This window comes from Meleagris gallopavo, chromosome 19 (assembly GCF_905368555.1).
Source record: "Meleagris gallopavo chromosome 19, MGAL_WU_HG_1.1, whole genome shotgun sequence".
Lineage (NCBI taxonomy): Eukaryota > Metazoa > Chordata > Aves > Galliformes > Phasianidae > Meleagris > Meleagris gallopavo.
Genome location: NC_139422.1, coordinates 6425504 through 6443859, shown reverse-complemented (window position 1 = coordinate 6443859; position 18356 = coordinate 6425504). Strand labels below are relative to the sequence as shown.

Here is an 18356-nt window from a genome sequence, read left to right as displayed (position 1 = left end):
TTGCTGTGTTTTACTTCCCCTGCTGCTGTGATGGTTCTGCCTACCGTGAGACATTAAAATATTTCCCACTCAGTAGAGCAAGCTTGTTTGAGTCACAGGGTCGCTGTAAAATGCGGTCCTCAGATGTGCTGGTTTGTCTCACAGGTGCTCACATGGCCTCATTTCACTGGGGACATCAGGTTACTGCCTTCCCCACCCCTGTGTTGTGAGGGACCACCCTACATCTCTGCTGGAAATGGGGCTGTAACTCCAACTGTCACTCGTGCTGTTTTATTATCTCCAGTGGATAACTCCCCACACTGAAGTTGTACAGCACTATTTCACATTCTTCACGTGTAAATGCCTTCTGTTGAATCAAAGACAAACACGGAGCCCTCGAAGATAAGGCCCTAGATACTGGGTTTGTGCCGAAGCCATGTGATTATTCAGACATCTCACTGTAGGTGCTACATTAACTGGTGACAGCAGCAGTGATTTGCAGTAAGTGTTCTCTTTATTTTAGTAATAAGCGATGCAGTTGTTGAGAAGAAATGAACGGCACGAAGCGAATCATTCACACGTCTTTGCATTTCTTATCATTAGGATTAGCCTGTTTGGTATCTGCTCCAGTTAACACGCTTCCTTCTTCCAAAGTCTGGGTTTTATTCCTTCCAAATTCATTGTGAATTGAATTGTTTTAGATGCTGTATCTAATCCTCATCATTATATTAAAGCTGCACCACTGGCTGCAATGCGGTGAGGAGGGCGGGTGGCCTTCAGCTGTGTTCTAAATAATCCTCACGTGGAATGAATTTTGTTCCCACATCGTGGTACCAGCTGTAAAGCAGTTCTACGCAGAGGCTCCGCTTTCCTCCTTGTTGTTGCATCTCTCCCAATGGTTTCAGGAAAATTGGCTTTACTGCGGAGGGATGCAGTGTTTCTGAGACATCAGGGGCAAAAGGTGCAGGAGACGATCAGTCAGAAGCAGAAATACTGCGGCAGAAAATTTAAATATGTGTTTGCAAAAGAGCTTTTAGCAATTGCTGGGAGCCTCTGGCAATACAGAATCATTGTCTGAATACCTTCTGGCATCAGCTGAGTGGGCAGGTTGGGCTGGACTCTGCTGGTGGAAATCCTCTGCTTCTGTGAATCCACGGCTGTGGGTTCAGGAGAGCCAAATTCCAGCATTTTGGAAATCAGAAGTAACTAAAATCTACCTCAGAGTGAATCAAGCTCTTTTTATCTCCAGCTACTATAAAAAGATACCAAGAATTACATTCTATCTTTTATCCTCCCAGAAACAGACACTGGTAGGAATCAAAGTTACAGTAAAACTGGTTATCGAGAGAGTGGGGCCAGAACAGATCCAGAAGCGCTTCTTAATTTGCAGCATTGGGCACAGGGCAGTTTATCTGCACCTCATGGGAAGCAGATAGACACTGGCAGCAGTTTCTGCACCACCTCAAGAGAACCTCTTGGTTCTTGAGTATCTGACATACTTGAGAGCAGGAATGGTTAACTTACCTTGAAGTTTCCAACCTAGACCAGAAAGGAACAGGAGTAGGAAAACCATGGAGTGACTCGGGCGACGGTTGCTGTGTCCTCAAACTGAGCTGAAGAGGTGGCATTTGTATCTCATCCGCAGATACCACACGACACTCAGACCAGCACCCACTCCGAAGATCCAAGCCCGCCTCAAGCAGAACCCCAGGGACAAGGAGGACAACATCAAGAAACGCGTGGATACCTATCACAGGAACGTCAGGGATCTGCAGGAGTTTTATGAGGACGCCTTTTATGTCAATGCTGATCAAGATCCATATCCTATCTTTGAGTTTATAGAAAGCTGTATCATTAAGCCCCTTCCGTGCAAAAAATTAAATGCTTCTAATTAATTAAGGATGATTTCTTGGATAGTTGGTTTAAATTTTTCCTTGTAATGCTTGCAATCCAGTCACTGATGTGGCACATTCACAGGGAATTCAACCAAGCAGTGTTAGATTCAGTGCTCACCAAGGTGAAGTACAGAATAAGAGATTGTGCTTTTGGGGATTTTTGTTTGGCTTTTGTTTTGTGATCCAAATTATGAAGGGTGGCTGCTAGGGAAGCTCCTGTGTTTGATTCAGATATCCTTTCCTGACTCTGCAATTGAGCAATTAGCAGTTTTGTGTTAACCATGTGATACCCACACATCTAACTTGCAATATTAAAGCTACTATATGTTCTTTGGTTTTTTATTCTCTTGTTCATTCAACTTGCTTAAAATATTCTAGCAAAGCAGCAGGATGGTCCCTGCAACCTGCTCTGCAATCACACAGCCAGGCAGAAACACTCCGAACAACAGGAGATAGTTTCTAGAGCCATAGAAAACTAGTAGCAGGTTCATCACGTTTAGAACCCAATTAAGGGCACAACAAGGCTCTCAGCCTGTGTTAGAGGCTCTTCTGCAGCAGCCATTCCCATCTTATTTCCTGCTGGCTGGGGTTTGCTCTGCCTGGATTGGGTTGCCCTAAAGATTCAGGTAAGTCTTTCTATACTAGAAAATCATTGGTGTCTTATTGCTATAGCACTATTAACTAGAGCCTTGGCTATGGGAATGTGCATCTTCAATGCTTCCAAGGAAGGAGTATCATGTGTTGTTGTGATTCAGACAAGCACTGAGTTTGATGCCTTTATTATGACTCTATTTCTGCTATGTACATGAGTGTGAGCTCCCCTTGACCAGGGGCTGAGGATGCCTCAACTTTCTCCTTGAGGTCTTTATGTCTAGGAAGAGGTAAGATGCATGTGCCTCCAGGAGCCTTTTGGTTTTGTGACTTCTCTGCTCCTGCTGCTATCAAGTGTGTCTCTGTTGTTGTCTTTAATCAAGTATATGGAGTACCATAAGGATACATGTGCTCAAATCCTTCCTTGCACCTATGGAGTAAGTTTGGTTGGGAAAGCCCTGCTTATCTGGATGGCTCAGGTGTACTGTGTTATTTGGGGTAGGAATGATGAGAGTTTAAGGTCAGAATTCTCAAAACCTTCGGGAGGTTTGACGAGTGGGGATTTGCCAGAGTGAGGGATCACATTAAAAATCTCAGGATAAATAACTTAAGTCTCTGGTACTGGCAATATGAGTCGAGTCCTCTGTGCCTCTTGTACTGAGAAATTCAACTCATGGTGCCAGGAACAGCCATGCAGGGCCTGACTGCAAACCCCTGTGTAAAGCTGGGCCAGAGCATTTATAACAGTTTTACCTGTTACAAATGTGCTGTTTGGTAACCTGTTTGGGCAGCTGTTTTTTATGCTATTACTATAAAGCTATGCTGTAGCATTCATGCATAATTGGGAGCCCTTCTATTAATAATACATGGGAAGCTCATCTCGCTAATATCACCTTCATCTGAGTGTTCCAACTAAATATTTTGATAGATGAAATGGATAGAGAGTGTATTTAAATACTGTTTGTACTGCAGCTAGGGTACAAAAGGGACGGCCTGTCTTTAATTAGACAGGTACATCTGCTTAATTAATTTAGCTGTAAAGCCCTTTTTCCTCTTCATTCTTTCATCTATATGCGGACGTTATATTAGTTCCGCTCTGCTGGTTCCATAGAAACTGAGAAAAAGAGCTTGTCTCATTGAGATGCACTTGGCATGTCTGGGTACGCAGTCTCAGGTCAATGGTCAACCCCCAAGGGTTTGCAGCAGGCCTGAAGAGCAGAACGTAAGGGTTAGCAGAACATGCTAATACTCGTGTAGAACTCTCCCTCGGAAACAACTAAAACAATTGACATTCATTTAATTACTGTAAACGAAACAGCCCCTGCATCACTTTGCATAGTAAAGCCTGTTAATACCAAAAAGGTTCAGTGGATGGGAGGAGGAATTAGGTTTTTATAATTGGAATGCAACACTTGAAAACCAATTTGGTAACTGTTCTTGATTTTATTAGCATCTTATTCTGGCCAAACAAATGTTAAGCAATGAGAGAAACACGGTGAAGAGGAGATGGTGAGAACACAGCAGGGAACAGACGTTACTTATTGTACAGTGTGCCCAGTCCTGAAGCAGACATCTTTTATCAGTTTTCCAAAGACACTTTGCAGAGAGGGCTGTTTGGAGGTTGTGCTATACTCAATATATTATGCTGGTAATGATGTAATTCAGCAACAAAATGAACGCGTTCAGCTGTTCCACAAACTTTCACATCCACCTGCTCCAGAGAGCGGATCCTTCGTGTGCTTTTATGGAAGGATGCTCAGGTGCCCGTGGGTAGAAAACCCAATCCTCCAGCACTGTCTCTATCCCTTGAAGGATTACCCTGCCTTTTTGGTTTCTCAGCTTTCCTTTAAGGGCTTAGGTGCACACATCTCAGGTGATGATGCCAGCACAGAAATCTTAAATGTCACTGGTTTTTACATCCATTCACAGGGTGTTCTAGAAGCTGTATGACTGTAAGGAAGAAAAGGAGGCATTCTTACAGCTCCGTAAGTTTTTTGTTCCTGTGCCTCAGGGTCTGCTTCTCAGAGGTGCAAACTGTTGTTCTGACCCTGCAACTGCCCATCTGTGTCAAGTTGCATAAACAGAGCCTCAAAGGTGACTTCTGTATTGCTCTTACTCATACAGTGTCTATTCCTCTCTACAGGCAGGCTGTCCTGGGTCATTCTCCTCTTTCTGCAACCAAAACAGTTTCTTTCTATGGAAGAAAAGAAAAAAGTGATTGTCAGACCCCTTTCTTGGAAGCAAGTTGCTTCTTTAGTGGCTAAAGAAGAACTGTGGATCTGGAGAGCTGCCATGCAGCACTTAGGGTGTTAGGGTGAAGGGGCTGAACCTACACAGGTGAGGAGGGAAGGGCTGTATGGCTGAGGACCCCAGGTCCTTCCTCAGGCTTTACCACCAGTGTTCTGGCACCTAGGAGTCAAAATTGCAAGTGCTATAGCTGGGAAGTCACTGTCCAGATCCATGGAACTTGCCTCTAAATCAATTCTCAGACTTCCTACTTCTCCCTTCCTCTATGTGTAACAACAGATGAATAGTGCTTTTTCACCCCCACCCTGGTTATTTGGGTGTTTACAGACATAAAGAGCTCAGCATTCCTTATTTGTTTTAACCAAATAGTTTCCATTGTAAATAACTTCTCAGAATTAACTAAATGAGGCACACCTGTTCCATTTCTTCAGCAAGCCACTTTTTTAGAGCTGCAGAACTAAAACTTTCTTTTCTTCTCATCTCTTCAAAGATTAAAATCAAGAGCTGATCTTTTTATCCTGTTTTGGGCAGCCTAGGCTAAAAACAGTTACCCTTTCATAATACAAGTGAGGCTCAGGGTTACAGCAGTCAGATTGAGGAGAGCTGCCTGTCTGCACCATACAGCTCCCTTGAAATAAACAGCCCCTGGCTCTGCATTCACCTTTCCCACAGCTCCTGTATCTCAAGTCTTTCATATGTCATAGCTGAGAAATCTGACTTTCAAAAGGCACGGGGTCAAATTTGCTGCTCTGTGTTGTCCTTATGAAAGTGAGACTTTTACTAAGTGTGAAGCCTTATGCTCAAAGACCGTGTGCTTTACATGCCTCACCCCTCTCTTGTCCCTTCCAGCTCTTGGCACTCTGTGTCCCTCCCAAGAAGTCACTTCCTTAAAATACAGACATTACAAATAAGTACTTTATTTATTTATTTAGAATTTAAAAAAGGAGCAGGATTACAATGCAGTATATAAAACATTCATCCAAGTTTGCTTCACGTTTACAAAATGTGCCATATACATAGCAATATTCACAGCAACTTTGTCAGACCCTCTCATGAACTAAATCTCAAAAGAAAAATCCAGAAACTGAAGATGAGAACTCATCTTTGCTTTTCATTTAGCTTGGACCACGCAGTCTGCCAGCTACAACATCATACCCCAGAACAGAATTTGAAGCAGCATGAAGAGATCCATTAAATTAGCAGAGCAATTAAATTAAAATCTTATGTGAACTGTTCTGTTTGGGTGGCTCTTGGGTTTTCCCCTTTGGGGGTTGGCTTATTATGCTCGGTGTTAAATAAGAGTGCTACAGGATTCGTGTGGCCCTGGAACTCTTGCTGTAGGCTCTCAGCAGTGCATGAGCCCTTCTGTGATGGAGGTACTCCAACTCAGATGCCCCCACTTGGAATGATTTAGCCGAAACCTAAGACAGTGCAGGGAATTACTCCATTTGCTGCTCTGGATAGTAATGCAGTTAATGTGAGTATGGAGCCCTGTGTACCTGCTGTGTTGCAGCAATGGAAACAGCTCTGGCTAGTCATGTGGAGGCAGTTGTGACAATGCTGAGGTCCCTACCCAGGTGACAGAGCAGCAGGAGTTCTGGGTATCTCAAATGAAAAAAAATAAAAACTGAATCAGCAGTAATAAAATACAGCTATGGAAAAAGAACATTCCTACTGACAGCAAGGGTCTGGAAACAACTCCAGTGTAAAGTATTAATATATACTTTGTATGAGTTAGAACAGAGTATAGCAAAGGATTAGCACAGATTAAGTGACAGTGTGGATACAAGGCCCTCCTCCACTGGAACTGAGAACAGCAGCTCTGCAGACACTGCTGTGCAGATGTGCTGACCTCTGTGTAACTGTGAGAAGCCATCCTGGACTGAGACTTGCAGGAGAATGCTGAACTCTATCCTGTCAAGATTCCTCCATCTTCAATGGGCAGAGTAGGAATCCTGGTGCATAGAGCCAAGCTCCTGTTCTTCTTGTTTACCCACCCAGATGGGAAAAGCAGCTTTGCTCATCTCACGTAGCAGCAAAGCAGTAAACTAGCAGGCATCCCACCGTTCTCGTTAAAGGATAAACCCTTTCCCTTGTCAGTGTACATTTAAAATGCAAGTATAGCTCGTGCATTTACAGGCCTGATATAGAAAGCTTCAAAAGGGGGTTGAGAACAAACAGTACTGATAACTACTTAGAGCATTTCACCTCTATTTACTGAGATTTCATCAACTTTTTCTTCCAGTTCAGAAACTTCTTATAAATCTCCCTTCTGCTGCGACTACCAGCACTTTGAGGCTAATTCTGCTACTGCCCTTGCTTCCAGCTGCACAGCTAAACCAGTGCACAGCAACACACTGTGAGGTTTACTGTGGTGGATACTGAACTGCTGCTATCAGCACACTTACCATGTGACTGCCAGAAAAAATATGACATTCTTCTCCTGGTTCTCTCTGATTTCCTATTCGGAGGTGGTTGCTGAGATGCCAGCAATTGTGCCTTCAAGGCTGCCCACAGTTTCACAAACTGGGTAAGCAATAATGAAGGGCTTTGTATTTGAGAAGTTAAACTTGTGAAACCAAGCTTCCTGCAAATGTTAGTTCAGGGCATAACAGCATCAGTGTGATTTCTTTAACCAGGACTCTGAATGTTTGCATTCAGTTTTCACGTCAAGAAACCTTTAATGAAGATAGAATAAATAGTGTTATGCTGCCCATAATCACTGATGATGCATTAGCCAGTGGAAAACCTGGCAAGTTTATGAAAACTGGGGAAAGATTTATTGCCTACTTGTATTAGCAACCATAGTATTTCCTATCGGGAAATATACAATAGGATTAATAGGATCATGGAGTATAAAAGAGGATGACTGAATAATAACTCCCCACCTCATAGCTAAATTAATGCAAAAAGGCATTGATGAGCTGCACTGTCACTGATTCCTGAGCAGGAGATGTAGTTTGGAGAACCAAGTATCATTGTGACCCCAAACTTTCACCTTAGTTCAAACAATGGCATTTTACATCAAGGCAAAAAAAACCTGTCCAAAGCTGTTCTGCCCACCTCTTGAACAGCCTGGATTTCTTCACTCCAGGATAAGAGCAATGGACTTTTGTAATTGGCATGAGAAGCACATCTTAAAGCTATCAAAGCTACTTACAGAACATGGCATCAGTGGCAATTAATTCTCAGATGCAACAGGAAATACTACAGTCCTTACTTTAAAAAAAAGTAGTACATTGAGAACTGCTCAGTCTCTGCTAGAGTTTGTTGAGGCACCTTGAGCAGCCACAGTGTTCACCATCAAATGCTGAAGCAGTTGAGGGCCTTTATTCACTCTTGCTCACCTTGCAAAACTTAGGGCACGGACTTAGTGAGATACACTGCTCTCATGGGATTTGTTTTTTAAATGCTTCGCTTGGTTTCTCAGACCAGACTGGGCCTTAATGCAGAACTGCTCTACTAGGTACCAGTTTGGGAAGGCAGTTCTATTCACAGCAAAAACAGTGCAAGGACCCAGCAGCAGGTGTTTGTACCTCCTTCTCTGTACGTGGGGTGAAAGCAAAGGTTTTGATAAGGGAAAACACAAGGGATGATGCATTAGGGTGCAGCTCTGCAGGCTGTTACAGTACTTTAACAGGAATGGGTCTAAACCTCCCATTCCTAGGCCTGCAAGCCACGTGTCCAAGACAGATAAAAGGTTTCTTGAAGTTTCAGCTGGTAGCTGGGCAGAAAAACCCAGTAAGATCAACATCTGAGGTTAAATGCTAATGGTCTGAGGCTACACTACTCAATCTATGCTAGTTAAAAACACAGTGGGACCAATGATTGTTTAAAAAATAAATCACAATACCTTTTTACCTGTTGTGAATGGGTCAGGGTGAGAAAGCTTTGTGCTAAAGGATCTCCACTGGCATGCAGACAAAGCTGACATCATTGGCTTTAAAATTCCATTCTCCCAGCAGTCATAAATCAGGTTAAATAAACTGGCAATGGTATACTGAGTATCTACTGCCTTGAAAGACAAGGAAAATAAACATTAATGCTGAAACATTAGTGCTAGGTGTACTAGCTTCTACATGTCTAAAGCATTAAAACTTTAGGGAAATTCAGGAGAACTGCTTAAGTAATAACCAGGTTTTCATCTAATGATAGCACAGTGAACCTTTCAGTCAGTCAACAAACATTTCAGCAGAGCAGGGCATTAAACTATCAGAGTTCTTACGTGCAGCTCTGGTAAGCTCTCTCATCTCTGTCATCAGGTGAACTTCTGAATGGGGATATTTATTCACTGAGAGAACTGGTCAGGACTGCCCAGGCAAAGTCTTGAAGCTTCTACTTAATGTGGTTTCCCTGTCACCACCTTCTGTTCATATCAGAAATAAATTCTGTGCTCCCCCCAGCGCCCCATGAACACTGGGAAGGAGAACATAAATGCTGTCTCAGGTAGATTCTGCCTCAGACTGCACACAAATTAGGCAGCAAGGTTACTCTGTTGTATGAGATGCTATCACAACCTGCCTTTTCTTTCTTTGCAGACACACCAAAGTCATTTCAATTTTCAACGCGCAGCAATAGAAAACTAAACATTTCTTTAATACAGTTATGGTATCACTTCCAAGGATATTTACAAACGAGACTAATTATTTTACAGATGAATGTGCTTCCGTTGCTCTAGTCTACTATATCAGTATTATTCTCACTCAAAGCACTGTCATGCTTAATGCACGGAACACCAAACAGTGAGGACAGCCGACTTGTGTTAATGTTAGCTGCAAAACATTTGCTCCTGCTAAAGGTTAAGGAACAAGAAGAAAATATGCATAGTCATTAAATCAAGGAAACGTAAGCACCAATGCACACACGCACTGCTGGAGACTGATACTGTCACAAACAGAGCAGCACATCTGAGTGTCCCAATTCATATTCTGAGGAATGTAAATACGTGAACTTTGTATTATTTGACACCATGTTTTTTTAACAAGACAACTGCACCATGTAACCATACGCATTTCAGAGGTATCGTTCCTCTAGCACTGCATAGGAAGCTGAAAAGGATTCTTCTGCTCCTCGTGTGAACTAGATGCAAAAGGCAGATTTTTTTTCTGAAAGCAGAACGGATTTCTGGGCTCAGCCGTGCTACATCACTGCCTTATTTATGAATCTCTTGGTGAGAAAGTCAGGGTTGTACAAGAGCAGCTTCACCAGGCTCCAAGACCAGCTGTGGAAACTTTACCTGGAGTACACTGGCCATGTTGGGGTTTTTATTTTGCTTTTACTGTATTATTATGAAAAGAGAAGCAGTCAGCTGGGAGTGATTACTTATGGCAGACTTCTGTGAACGTCTGTACGAGGGGACTCAATTCATTTGAAATTAAGGTAAATTGCTAGTGGTTTTGGTACTGACTTGCACTGGAAAAGATGATTCTTGTTGGTAAAGGGTTAAGTGAAGTGAAAAGCACACTCATTGGGAAGTAGTCAGAACTTTTTTTTAGAAAAAGAAAGTTGGGCAGGAGACCTGAGATTGGAAATTTTATATATATTAGTGTTTAATTGCTAATAGGTTAAAATCTATTACGTTAAAAACTCTTCTTACTGATCTGTATTTGATCCAAGCAATAGTTTACTCTTCTAACTGCAACACTGTCATGATAGCTCAAAGGCAGTTATTCTTCAAGACTTTGGGTGAAACTAATATGATGGCCAATTTCTTTCCTGCAACTGACACTGGCTTTGCTCTGCAAGAAATTACAAAATGTTTTGTTAATTTAATATTCTGCAGCAAGTGCCTGTGTTGTGGGGGAAAAAAGGCAAACAAGCACTACAAGTTAAAGCCTGCTCTACCCACCAAGGCTATTCAAGAGGCAGCTCCGCTGTTCCCTCCAAGCTTTTGGGAAATCACACAGTTGTCCTGTAGAGAGGACAGTTCACTCTGTGTGCTTAAGACTTTTTCTTTGCAGCAAAAGGAAGCATGTCCAGCTGCTGACACATCAATGGGGTGCATTTCAAAACTGCTTTATGAGCTCACTCTTCCAGATGTACTTCTGCTTCTGGAGCATGAAATGGCCTCTGGACACAGGGAGTTTCTAGAACATCCAGCGTTCTATTTACAGGGTCATGGACAGAGTCCTCCCCTTCCAGTAAAGTTTATATTCCTGCACTTGATATCATTCTAGACTGTGAAGGGAGCTTATGCAGTAGAGAAAATAGTTTCAGTCTTTATATAGCTCTTCTCTAGAACACTGGAGAATCGCAGAACGTGCAGGGTCCTTGCAGTAACCTCCTGATCCACTCGGGATCTGCAAATAAGAAAACATTCTTTAGAACTGGAGATGCAGATGAACAGAAATGGTGCTGAAATGGACAAACTAAATAGCAATCCTGGAAGTCTGCATACATTCACCATGCAGGATTAACTGAGAGTTCAGAGTCCAATTCCATTTCTGCTTGAAATTCCAAGTAATGACAGCTTAAATCTCTTTTCAGCAGGCAACAAAACTAAGGTGAAATAGTCAATGCTTCATCATTACATACCCAGCTAAGCGTTCTCAGATGGGAAGAAGTCACACATAACTCAAACAGGCAAAAAAAACTGAAGAATCGCAATGCCAGAATTTAGCATCCTTGTTTTTTCAATGAAATGAGATGCACTGCTTGCAGTCCCTAATTCCTTCTTCTTTGTCACCCTCCAACATGGAGGAAATGAAGCTTACAGCCTCTCTCTATAGAGGTTTCAGTTCTGTAATTGATCCTTAGTGATGACAGGAATTCTCACACCTTATAGAGACGAAAAGTATCAACAGAACTTAGGGCCTAAGCCAGCAGGATGCTCATTTTTTCTTTACTTGTGCTGGATCAATACAACTTGCATTGAATGTCAGAGACATCCCACATCTGCAGAACTGTGTGTTAATTCATTTCTTTAACTTGAATATAAACTAACTGTTGTAGCACTCTACTGTAGTTTACATGTTTACCAGCTGTCATAAAATACAATACTAACAAGTTAATTCCCACAGTAGCTATTTTGTAATTAACATCTACCAATAAGGCGTGCCAAAACCAGGACAGCACGCAGTGCATACTAGTACCTTCATACAGCTGCCTGAAAGAGAAAAGTCAGTGAAATTAATTCAGGTCTTTATGCAAATAAGATGTAAAAATACATAGTCCTGCCCTCTTGGGCCCCAGGAATGGTTTACCTTCTGGGGTTGGATGCCGTGCAATGCTGTCGTGAAGTAAACACCTCCTGTATACCAAACTCTGACAGGACTGGTAGGTTAGAAAGCACCTGTGAAAGGACAAGTTGCTTTTAATCACAAAGCTTGGGTGCTCACACACCCTGCCCACAGGCTGGCTGGGTTCTGTTCCCAACAGACCTTGCCTCCTGAGGTAAGGGCAGTGTGAGTCACATCAAACACAAGAATTGACAGTTTATTCATTCAAGTAAGTGAAACTTCACAAGCACACATAATTAAAAAGTCCAAAACCCAGCTTTCTAGGGAAAAAACGGTTCATTATTGGCCAAAGAACTGTAGTGAACAGTACAAGAGGCAAAATGTCCCACAGCCACTGCATAGGGAAAGAACCACAGTGTCTCCAACCAAAAGCAATGACCATTTAGCCAGAATAGCTCTTACATCTGTTAAGAAAAATGTATGTGGGAAAGGCTTTTCTAAAGTGAGACTGCTGCCATGCTAAGGCTCCAGGGACCAACAGCATCCTGATACGTTGATGTAGAAATATTTCCTTCTCTAGATATTCCAGAATATATCTGACTTGTCAGCGTGGCTGCTGCCTATCATTTTTCACTTTGTTTTCAGTGCTGAAGTAGCTAGAATTCTTCCATGTGCTGTTCCAAAGGATGACATGTGCTTCATTCCTCATCCTCCCCCCGCTTTCTCTCTGTCCCATCCTTCCCCATGCTTGAAGAAAAGAGTTAAATGATCAAAAGCATTTTATTTTGAAAATAGTATACTGATAAAAGATCCAAGTCCAAACTACAGTGTCTTCTCTTTCAGGGATCAGGACAGATAAGAGCCAGCAAAAAAAAAAAAAAAAAAAAAGCAATTAATTGCAGTATGGCAACACACTTCACGACTTCTTACTCCAAAACTACAAAGTATCTTATGTTAGCTATTTAAACGTGTTTAATTTATGTAGGGAAGGAAGGGGAAAGGCAAAAACTCTAAGAACAGATTACCTGAGCCAAATATGTCCATTGGAGCAGACTGCCTGTTTGCGATCAGTGAATGGCAAGATCTCCTTACACAAGCTGCAGTGCTCTGGAAAAGTCTGTTTGTTCATTTTCTTTAAGATATGCCCAATCAGCACCTGGGAATACACAGCAGTCAGCACTGTTTATAGCAAGACAGCTGCCTACTGAAAGGTAGAGGAGTCTCTCAGGATATAGTGATTTTAGAATATGATACAGGATGCAAAGACCTATCCACTTCACTGAAGCATATCCAGAAGCAGAAACATAAGGCTGTCAAAGAACGTTAACTTGTTCGTGCTTTATCATGATATCCTAGATTAGTCTGTCCTTCACTAACGGGGTACAGAAAGCAACAGTGTTAGGTTAATTATAAATGTAAATTCCACTGGAAAAGTTGATGTAGCACTTAAGATCTCAGTGATGGTTACAATGATGTTTTCATGTGTGAATGTGCTAAAAAAAAAAACCAACAACAAACCAAAACACCTACCCAACACCTAGTGGGATGTATGTGTTCAGCAGTCATCACAGAGGATACATAATGTTTACACTAGAACATCTACATGATCAGATTTGTCATTTCAATGTAAAGTTTGTAAACCGCACCCCAAGAACCTTTAAAATATGACAGCAAACCAAATAGATACAATAGAATTTGGAAGTCAGCTTTTAATCACTAAAAAGTAGAATCTTAAGCCTTCAATTCATAGTAACTGGGTACTAGAGAAACACAGCAGTTCTGCCAGAATGCTTTTCCAGTGAATTACTGAAGAGCCCACTGTGTGCCCTGCTTGCTTGCAGAGAACACCACACTGCATCAGTAACAGAAACCGTGCTTGTTTGTCCTTCTGAATGCAATGTAAAGATTGCTTTTTACAGTTCAAGTGGTTTGAGAATTTGGGTACAGAAAAGTATTGTTCTCTGCTTTTACAAAGAGGCATAGACAAATGTGAGACAATCTTGTCACCCAGTCTTAAGAGCAGGGAGGCTGAGGGCAGCATTCCCACTAGGAAACCTCATTGCCCAGTGCAGGGCTCACTGATCACTGATTTCCTGCCAGAGAAATGCAGGCCTGCAACTCTGAAAAATTACATCTGCAGATGTAACATTCTAGAGGATACAGCTCCTAGGTTTAGTTTTGAAGAGATTCTAAATTAAGTAAACTTAGCCACAAAAACATTCTTCTCAATCAGTGCACCTTCTAAACCTACCAACAGCAGTGGAATAACTGAGCCTCTCCCATGTTCTGCCAAAACTGTGTTTATACTGTTTATTCTTTATTGTACCTGATCCAGATTTCAACATCTGTACTTCCATTCCCTCTTGTTCCATAATTTCAAGGAAGCACAACTTAAGATGTATGCACTATAGGAGCTGTCTAGTGAGGATTACATGACTACAGTTCTTTCCTACCCAAGCTGTGTTCTCGTTTAAGGTTGTGGAAGGGGGTGAAAGAAGTAACTTGTAACACCAAATCCCCAGAGCATAGAGGTGCACTTACTCGTGCTGTTCTGTCATCATATCCATCATCGGACATTAAGAAATCACAGACTCCTCTGGTGGGAATACTGGTGTTTTCTGTAATCCATGTGTGTAGATAAACTTCTCCCAACACCCGTTTCATGTGTTCTCGTGTCAAGTGCATTTCTACTGCCTCAATTTGTGCCTGTATTTCAAGAAGCTTTTCTTCCATTGGCTCACGGCCTCCTATGTCACTCGACTGAGGAAGAGAATCATCTGCAGTGTCATCTATGTCCATACCTTTGCCTGCGTCACATAGGCTCTGCTTGCTGGCTTGTTTAGAAGTTCCTTCCTCTTGATCATCTTCAGTGCTGCCCATTCCAGGGGAATCAGAGATCAGTATTTTTGCATCCTCGTGGGAAGGTTTCCACATCACCTCTGAGGGAGCTTTCTGCATTGACTGGTATAAAATCCTCAGGAGAAACAGCTTAAACCGCCAGAAATAAGTAGAACCACAGCTCTCAATCTTTTTATCCAGTGCTTCCTGTAAAAATTGAGGAATATGCTTATCCTTCAAGATTTTCCAGCGTACAAGATCTGTCAAGTCCACTTGCCGGAAAAGGTTCTGTACAGAAGATTCCAAAAGCTGTGCAGCTGCCTCCTCAAAAGTCTTAAGGGTAACAAACTGAACTTGGTAGTTTTTGTTAACAGGGTGGAGGCCGTTAGTCATGCCCTCGGTCGTAATAACTGCTAAGTATGCACCGCAGGGGCTAACAGCTATTCCATGAGTCCTTACAGAGCCAAACACTTCTGAGAGCTTAATCAGCTGGTGCTCAAACTTTAAAGCAACATCTGTAAAGATAGGAATCAGCTGCCTTACCTTTCCATCGTTGGAGCATGTATACACTGTCCCGTTCTGTTTGTCTGCCGTCATAGATACAATTGGCAAAGAATGTAGCCCTGTCACGTGGGAATTATGGACATTCAGACCTGCCTTGGATATCAACAGAAGACACCAAAACACGTAAGATCCTCTTGCAGCCACCACTAAGCTACAACTACATTTCTGGTAGGGATGGTAAAGAGGAATACATTTGATACTATGCACTGGCAACTGGTCCATTTCTTGCCATAAGACTACGGGCTGTCTGAGCGTGAAGTAGCCTTTGACTGCTTTCAGATTGACGGGAAGGATTTTAACTGGTCCAAAAGCACTCCCTACAATAAGTCCACTCATCTTTCGGTTGTTATGTTCATATTCCCACCAAGAGAGGACACTCGGAGAACTTATTCCGGACTCTATGGTATTGCAAGAAGTAATTGATTCCTTACCCAGAAACGGAAGCTGAAATTGCCAAACCGCAATGTTACTGTTTTCAAAGAGCACCGCTAAGAGCACGCTGCCAACATCCCGACATTCGTTGTTGTGTTTAACCTGCTGAGTGGTGCAGATACCCGACCACTCCATTCGTACTGGGGTTTGCATGCTGTGCCGTCGCTGAAATTCAGAGAAGTCTTCTAATTCTCCCCTGGGAGTGTCAGCCTTCGTCAGTCTGTAATTGGCTTCGTACAAACGCTCCCCATAGATTTCCGTCAGGTCCACCAGCTGCACCCACTGCAGCCTGTTGAGGTTTGCGTGGATGGTCAATCGATTGTCCATGGTTAAAGCTGCAAGCAGGCACCTTCCGTTGGCATCACAGCCCAGTGGTGACCAGCTGGAATACTTGAATCCTCGCATCGGCGGCAGCGACTTTCCCTCTGGATTGAACACGCGATCCAGCATAAAAGTTTGACTAACAGTTGGATCCATGGAATTGGCAAACTTCTCTTTGCATTCTGCTACCTCCTTTTTTGGGCCAACCTGAAAGATAACAAAAAAAACCTTAAGGTTTAGAAGGCTTTTTTGAATTTAATTACTGTAGAACCATTTGAGTTGGAAGGGATCTTTAAAGGCCATCTGGTCCAACTTCCTGCAATGAATAGGGACACGTACAGCTCAGTCAGGTGCACAGATCCTGCTCCAGCCTGAACCATCTGAAACAGAGCATTTCCATCACAACCTGTTCTACAGTGCTCAAGTTAATAGTTATTTGATGTCAATCTTGGCAACTGAAGCTTCTCTGTTGGCCAAAATTTGTACAAGTTCTCACTTAGAATCATTAAAGTTTGAAGAGACTGCAAAGATCACATCCAACCATCAGTGTTCCCTCTGAGCTGTGTCCTGCCAGGCTTCCGAATCTTTGTCTGCCGAACCAAAGAATGTTTTCATACATCAGCTCTGCCAGCTGTCCAGAGGGGGATTTCAAAGAACACTGAGAGTGGAGTGAAGTGAAATATGAGGTGCTTTACGTAATCTCAAGTGTTGATTTGGAAATATAATATTAATGATCATTACTGATTACTGAGATGCTCAGCCGGAGCTGAGTGCTGTGTGGGTGAGGAGCGTAAGAGAAACGTGGAAATCTTTCCACTCAAACAGCAACACGAGCAGCATTTCCACTCAGAATTACACTCGCAGCTCTCAGCGTTGGCGCTGAAGCGATTCTTGGAGCGGCCGTTCGTCCTCGGAGCCGTTCCGTACCGCGTCCCCGTACGGCTCTCGGAGCCTCGCAGCCGCTCACCTTCAGCAGGCAGGCGGCGCCGGGCGCGGGCACGGCCGTGCGATGGATGACCATCTCCTGCCCGCCGCCGTGCACGTCGCTGAGCTGCTCCAGCACGGCGATGCTGCGGGCGGTGCTCACCGACACCCGGTGATCCTCCGACCAGGCCAGCGGCTCCAACCCGCTGACCCCGTGCTGCAACCGCACCGCCGGTTCTCTCTTCACCGCCGTCAATCGGAACCCCGCGCTGGCTGCCGCGGTCGCCGCCGCTTCTTCCACCAGCGAATCGAGTCCCAGAGGCGGCTCCTCCTCCCCCGCCGCCGGCGCTGACGGGCCGCCCCCGCTCTCCGCCGCCGCCATCTTACCGCCGCCTCGCGGCCGCCCCGCCCGCACCGCGCATGCGCCGCCGCCGCCGAAGGCCCCGCGTTGTGCGGCTGTCCCGGCGCTGCCTGAGCGCGGTTATCTCGGCGCCATGGAGGAGGACGGGCCGCTGCTCCTCAACCTCGGGCGGGTGGGTGCCTCCTCCTGCCTGGGGGGGGCCGGTTGGGAAAGGAACAGCGGGGCGGGAGGGGCGGCAAAGCGGGGGGCTGAGAGGGCTTTTCCAAGCGCTGTGGTTTCCCGCGGGTGCGCCGAGCTGCGAGCGATGTGAGTCGCGGCGGGTGGAAAGGCAGGGGTTTGTTGGGGTGGATGAGTGAGGATGGCGCTGCTGATGGCGGGGCGGGGGAGAGGCTGAGGGGGCTGGGTGAGGTGAACCCCTGTGAGGGGAACGCTGAGGGTAACGAGGGGTCGGTGCGCTCGGCCGGGTGTGAGACCTGCAGAGCTGGGCGAGCGGCTGGGATTCGGTCACTGTGTAAAGCTTGGACAGCCGAGAGTCTGAGCTGAGAAGTTCTTTAATGCTAAACAACGTGAAGAAGCGAGCGGAGAAGATGAACAGGGCTTGAGAACGGTGCGGTTCACAGGAGGACAGGGAAAAGTGGGGAAGAGAGAGAAACGGGCAAAGTGAGGCTGTGTGGGGACGTGGCCTCGTTGGGGAGTTCTGCAGGTGTGTCAAACCTTCGTTGAAAAAGGGCTGAGGAATATGAAAAAGCTTTAGGGACAAAGGAAGCGAAATTAGTTTCCTTCCTCGCTGTTTCTGGAGGGAAAAATCTTTCTTCAGATTGGAAGGTAAGGAAAAGAATCCAATTGTAAAAGAAAAAGAGGTCAGAAATCTTGAAAGCTGGCAGGAGCACGGGTTGGAGTGAAGGATGGGGTTCTTCTTCCTAAGAGAAATAAAGAATCCCTATGAGCCTATTCTGATGATGTGAGGATGTTTGCAGAGCTTTTGAGAGTGATTTTGTTCTAGCTAAACAGTTCCTAGTTTATTTA

The 18356-nt window shown here is 44.1% G+C and overlaps 3 protein-coding genes across 16 annotated transcripts in view; 2 read left to right on the top strand and 1 right to left on the bottom strand.

Annotated features, from left to right (window-relative positions):
* The window catches only part of AK8 (adenylate kinase 8), a 63234-nt gene extending 61030 nt beyond the window's left edge, over nucleotides 1-2204 (top strand). For 5 of the 7 annotated variants that reach the window (XM_003211312.5, XM_085239524.1, XM_085239525.1 and 2 more), the window contains one exon: nucleotides 1625-2204. In XM_003211312.5, the coding sequence (XP_003211360.1) occupies nucleotides 1625-1874 (250 nt within the window). In that variant the 3' untranslated portion in view covers nucleotides 1875-2204. The remainder of the gene's footprint in view (nucleotides 1-1624) is intronic. The other 2 variants (XM_019621474.3, XM_019621480.3) reach the window with 1 other exon arrangement.
* A 1684-nt stretch (nucleotides 2205-3888) lies between these two features.
* On the bottom strand, nucleotides 3889-17380 carry GTF3C4 (general transcription factor IIIC subunit 4). 6 transcript variants are annotated; one of them, XR_014887308.1, is made up of 6 exons: nucleotides 17013-17380; nucleotides 14432-16252; nucleotides 12916-13046; nucleotides 11915-12003; nucleotides 8566-11011; nucleotides 3889-4659 (listed from the first exon to the last, which is right to left on the bottom strand). XR_014887308.1 is itself a non-coding variant. In XM_031556212.2 (6 exons), exons 1-6 carry the CDS (start codon nucleotides 17349-17351, stop codon nucleotides 10947-10949), a joined length of 2109 nt encoding a protein of 702 aa, XP_031412072.2. In that variant the 5' UTR covers nucleotides 17352-17380; the 3' UTR covers nucleotides 5610-10946. The 6 variants fall into 6 exon arrangements, 2 of the variants coding, with proteins under 2 accessions (XP_031412072.2, XP_085095644.1); XR_014887309.1 differs by lacking the exon at nucleotides 3889-4659 and having other exon boundaries at nucleotides 5610-10450; nucleotides 10561-11011; XR_014887310.1 differs by lacking the exon at nucleotides 3889-4659 and having other exon boundaries at nucleotides 5610-8727; nucleotides 10561-11011.
* Nucleotides 17379-18356, top strand: part of DDX31 (DEAD-box helicase 31) — a 42616-nt gene continuing 41638 nt past the window's right edge. For 2 of the 3 annotated variants that reach the window (XM_085239520.1, XM_085239522.1), the window contains exon 1: nucleotides 17386-17502. In XM_085239520.1, the coding sequence (XP_085095646.1) occupies nucleotides 17464-17502 (39 nt within the window). In that variant the 5' untranslated portion in view covers nucleotides 17386-17463. Of the gene's footprint in view, nucleotides 17503-18356 lie in introns of all 3 variants that reach the window. The other variant, XM_085239521.1, reaches the window with a different exon arrangement.

Bases quoted from the DNA above. Each gene is read 5' to 3' on its own strand.
- GTF3C4 (XM_085239518.1), bottom strand. From the start codon at position 17,351: ATGGCGGCGGCGGAGAGCGGGGGCGGCCCGTCAGCGCCGGCGGCGGGG. The intron at 13,047-14,431 runs GTAAGTGCACCT...GTGTATTCCCAG, and splicing joins ATGATGACAGAACAGCACGA to GTGCTGATTGGGCATATCTT. The intron at 11,012-11,914 runs GTAAACCATTCC...TCTTATTTGCAG, and splicing joins ACGGCATCCAACCCCAGAAG to ATCCCGAGTGGATCAGGAGG.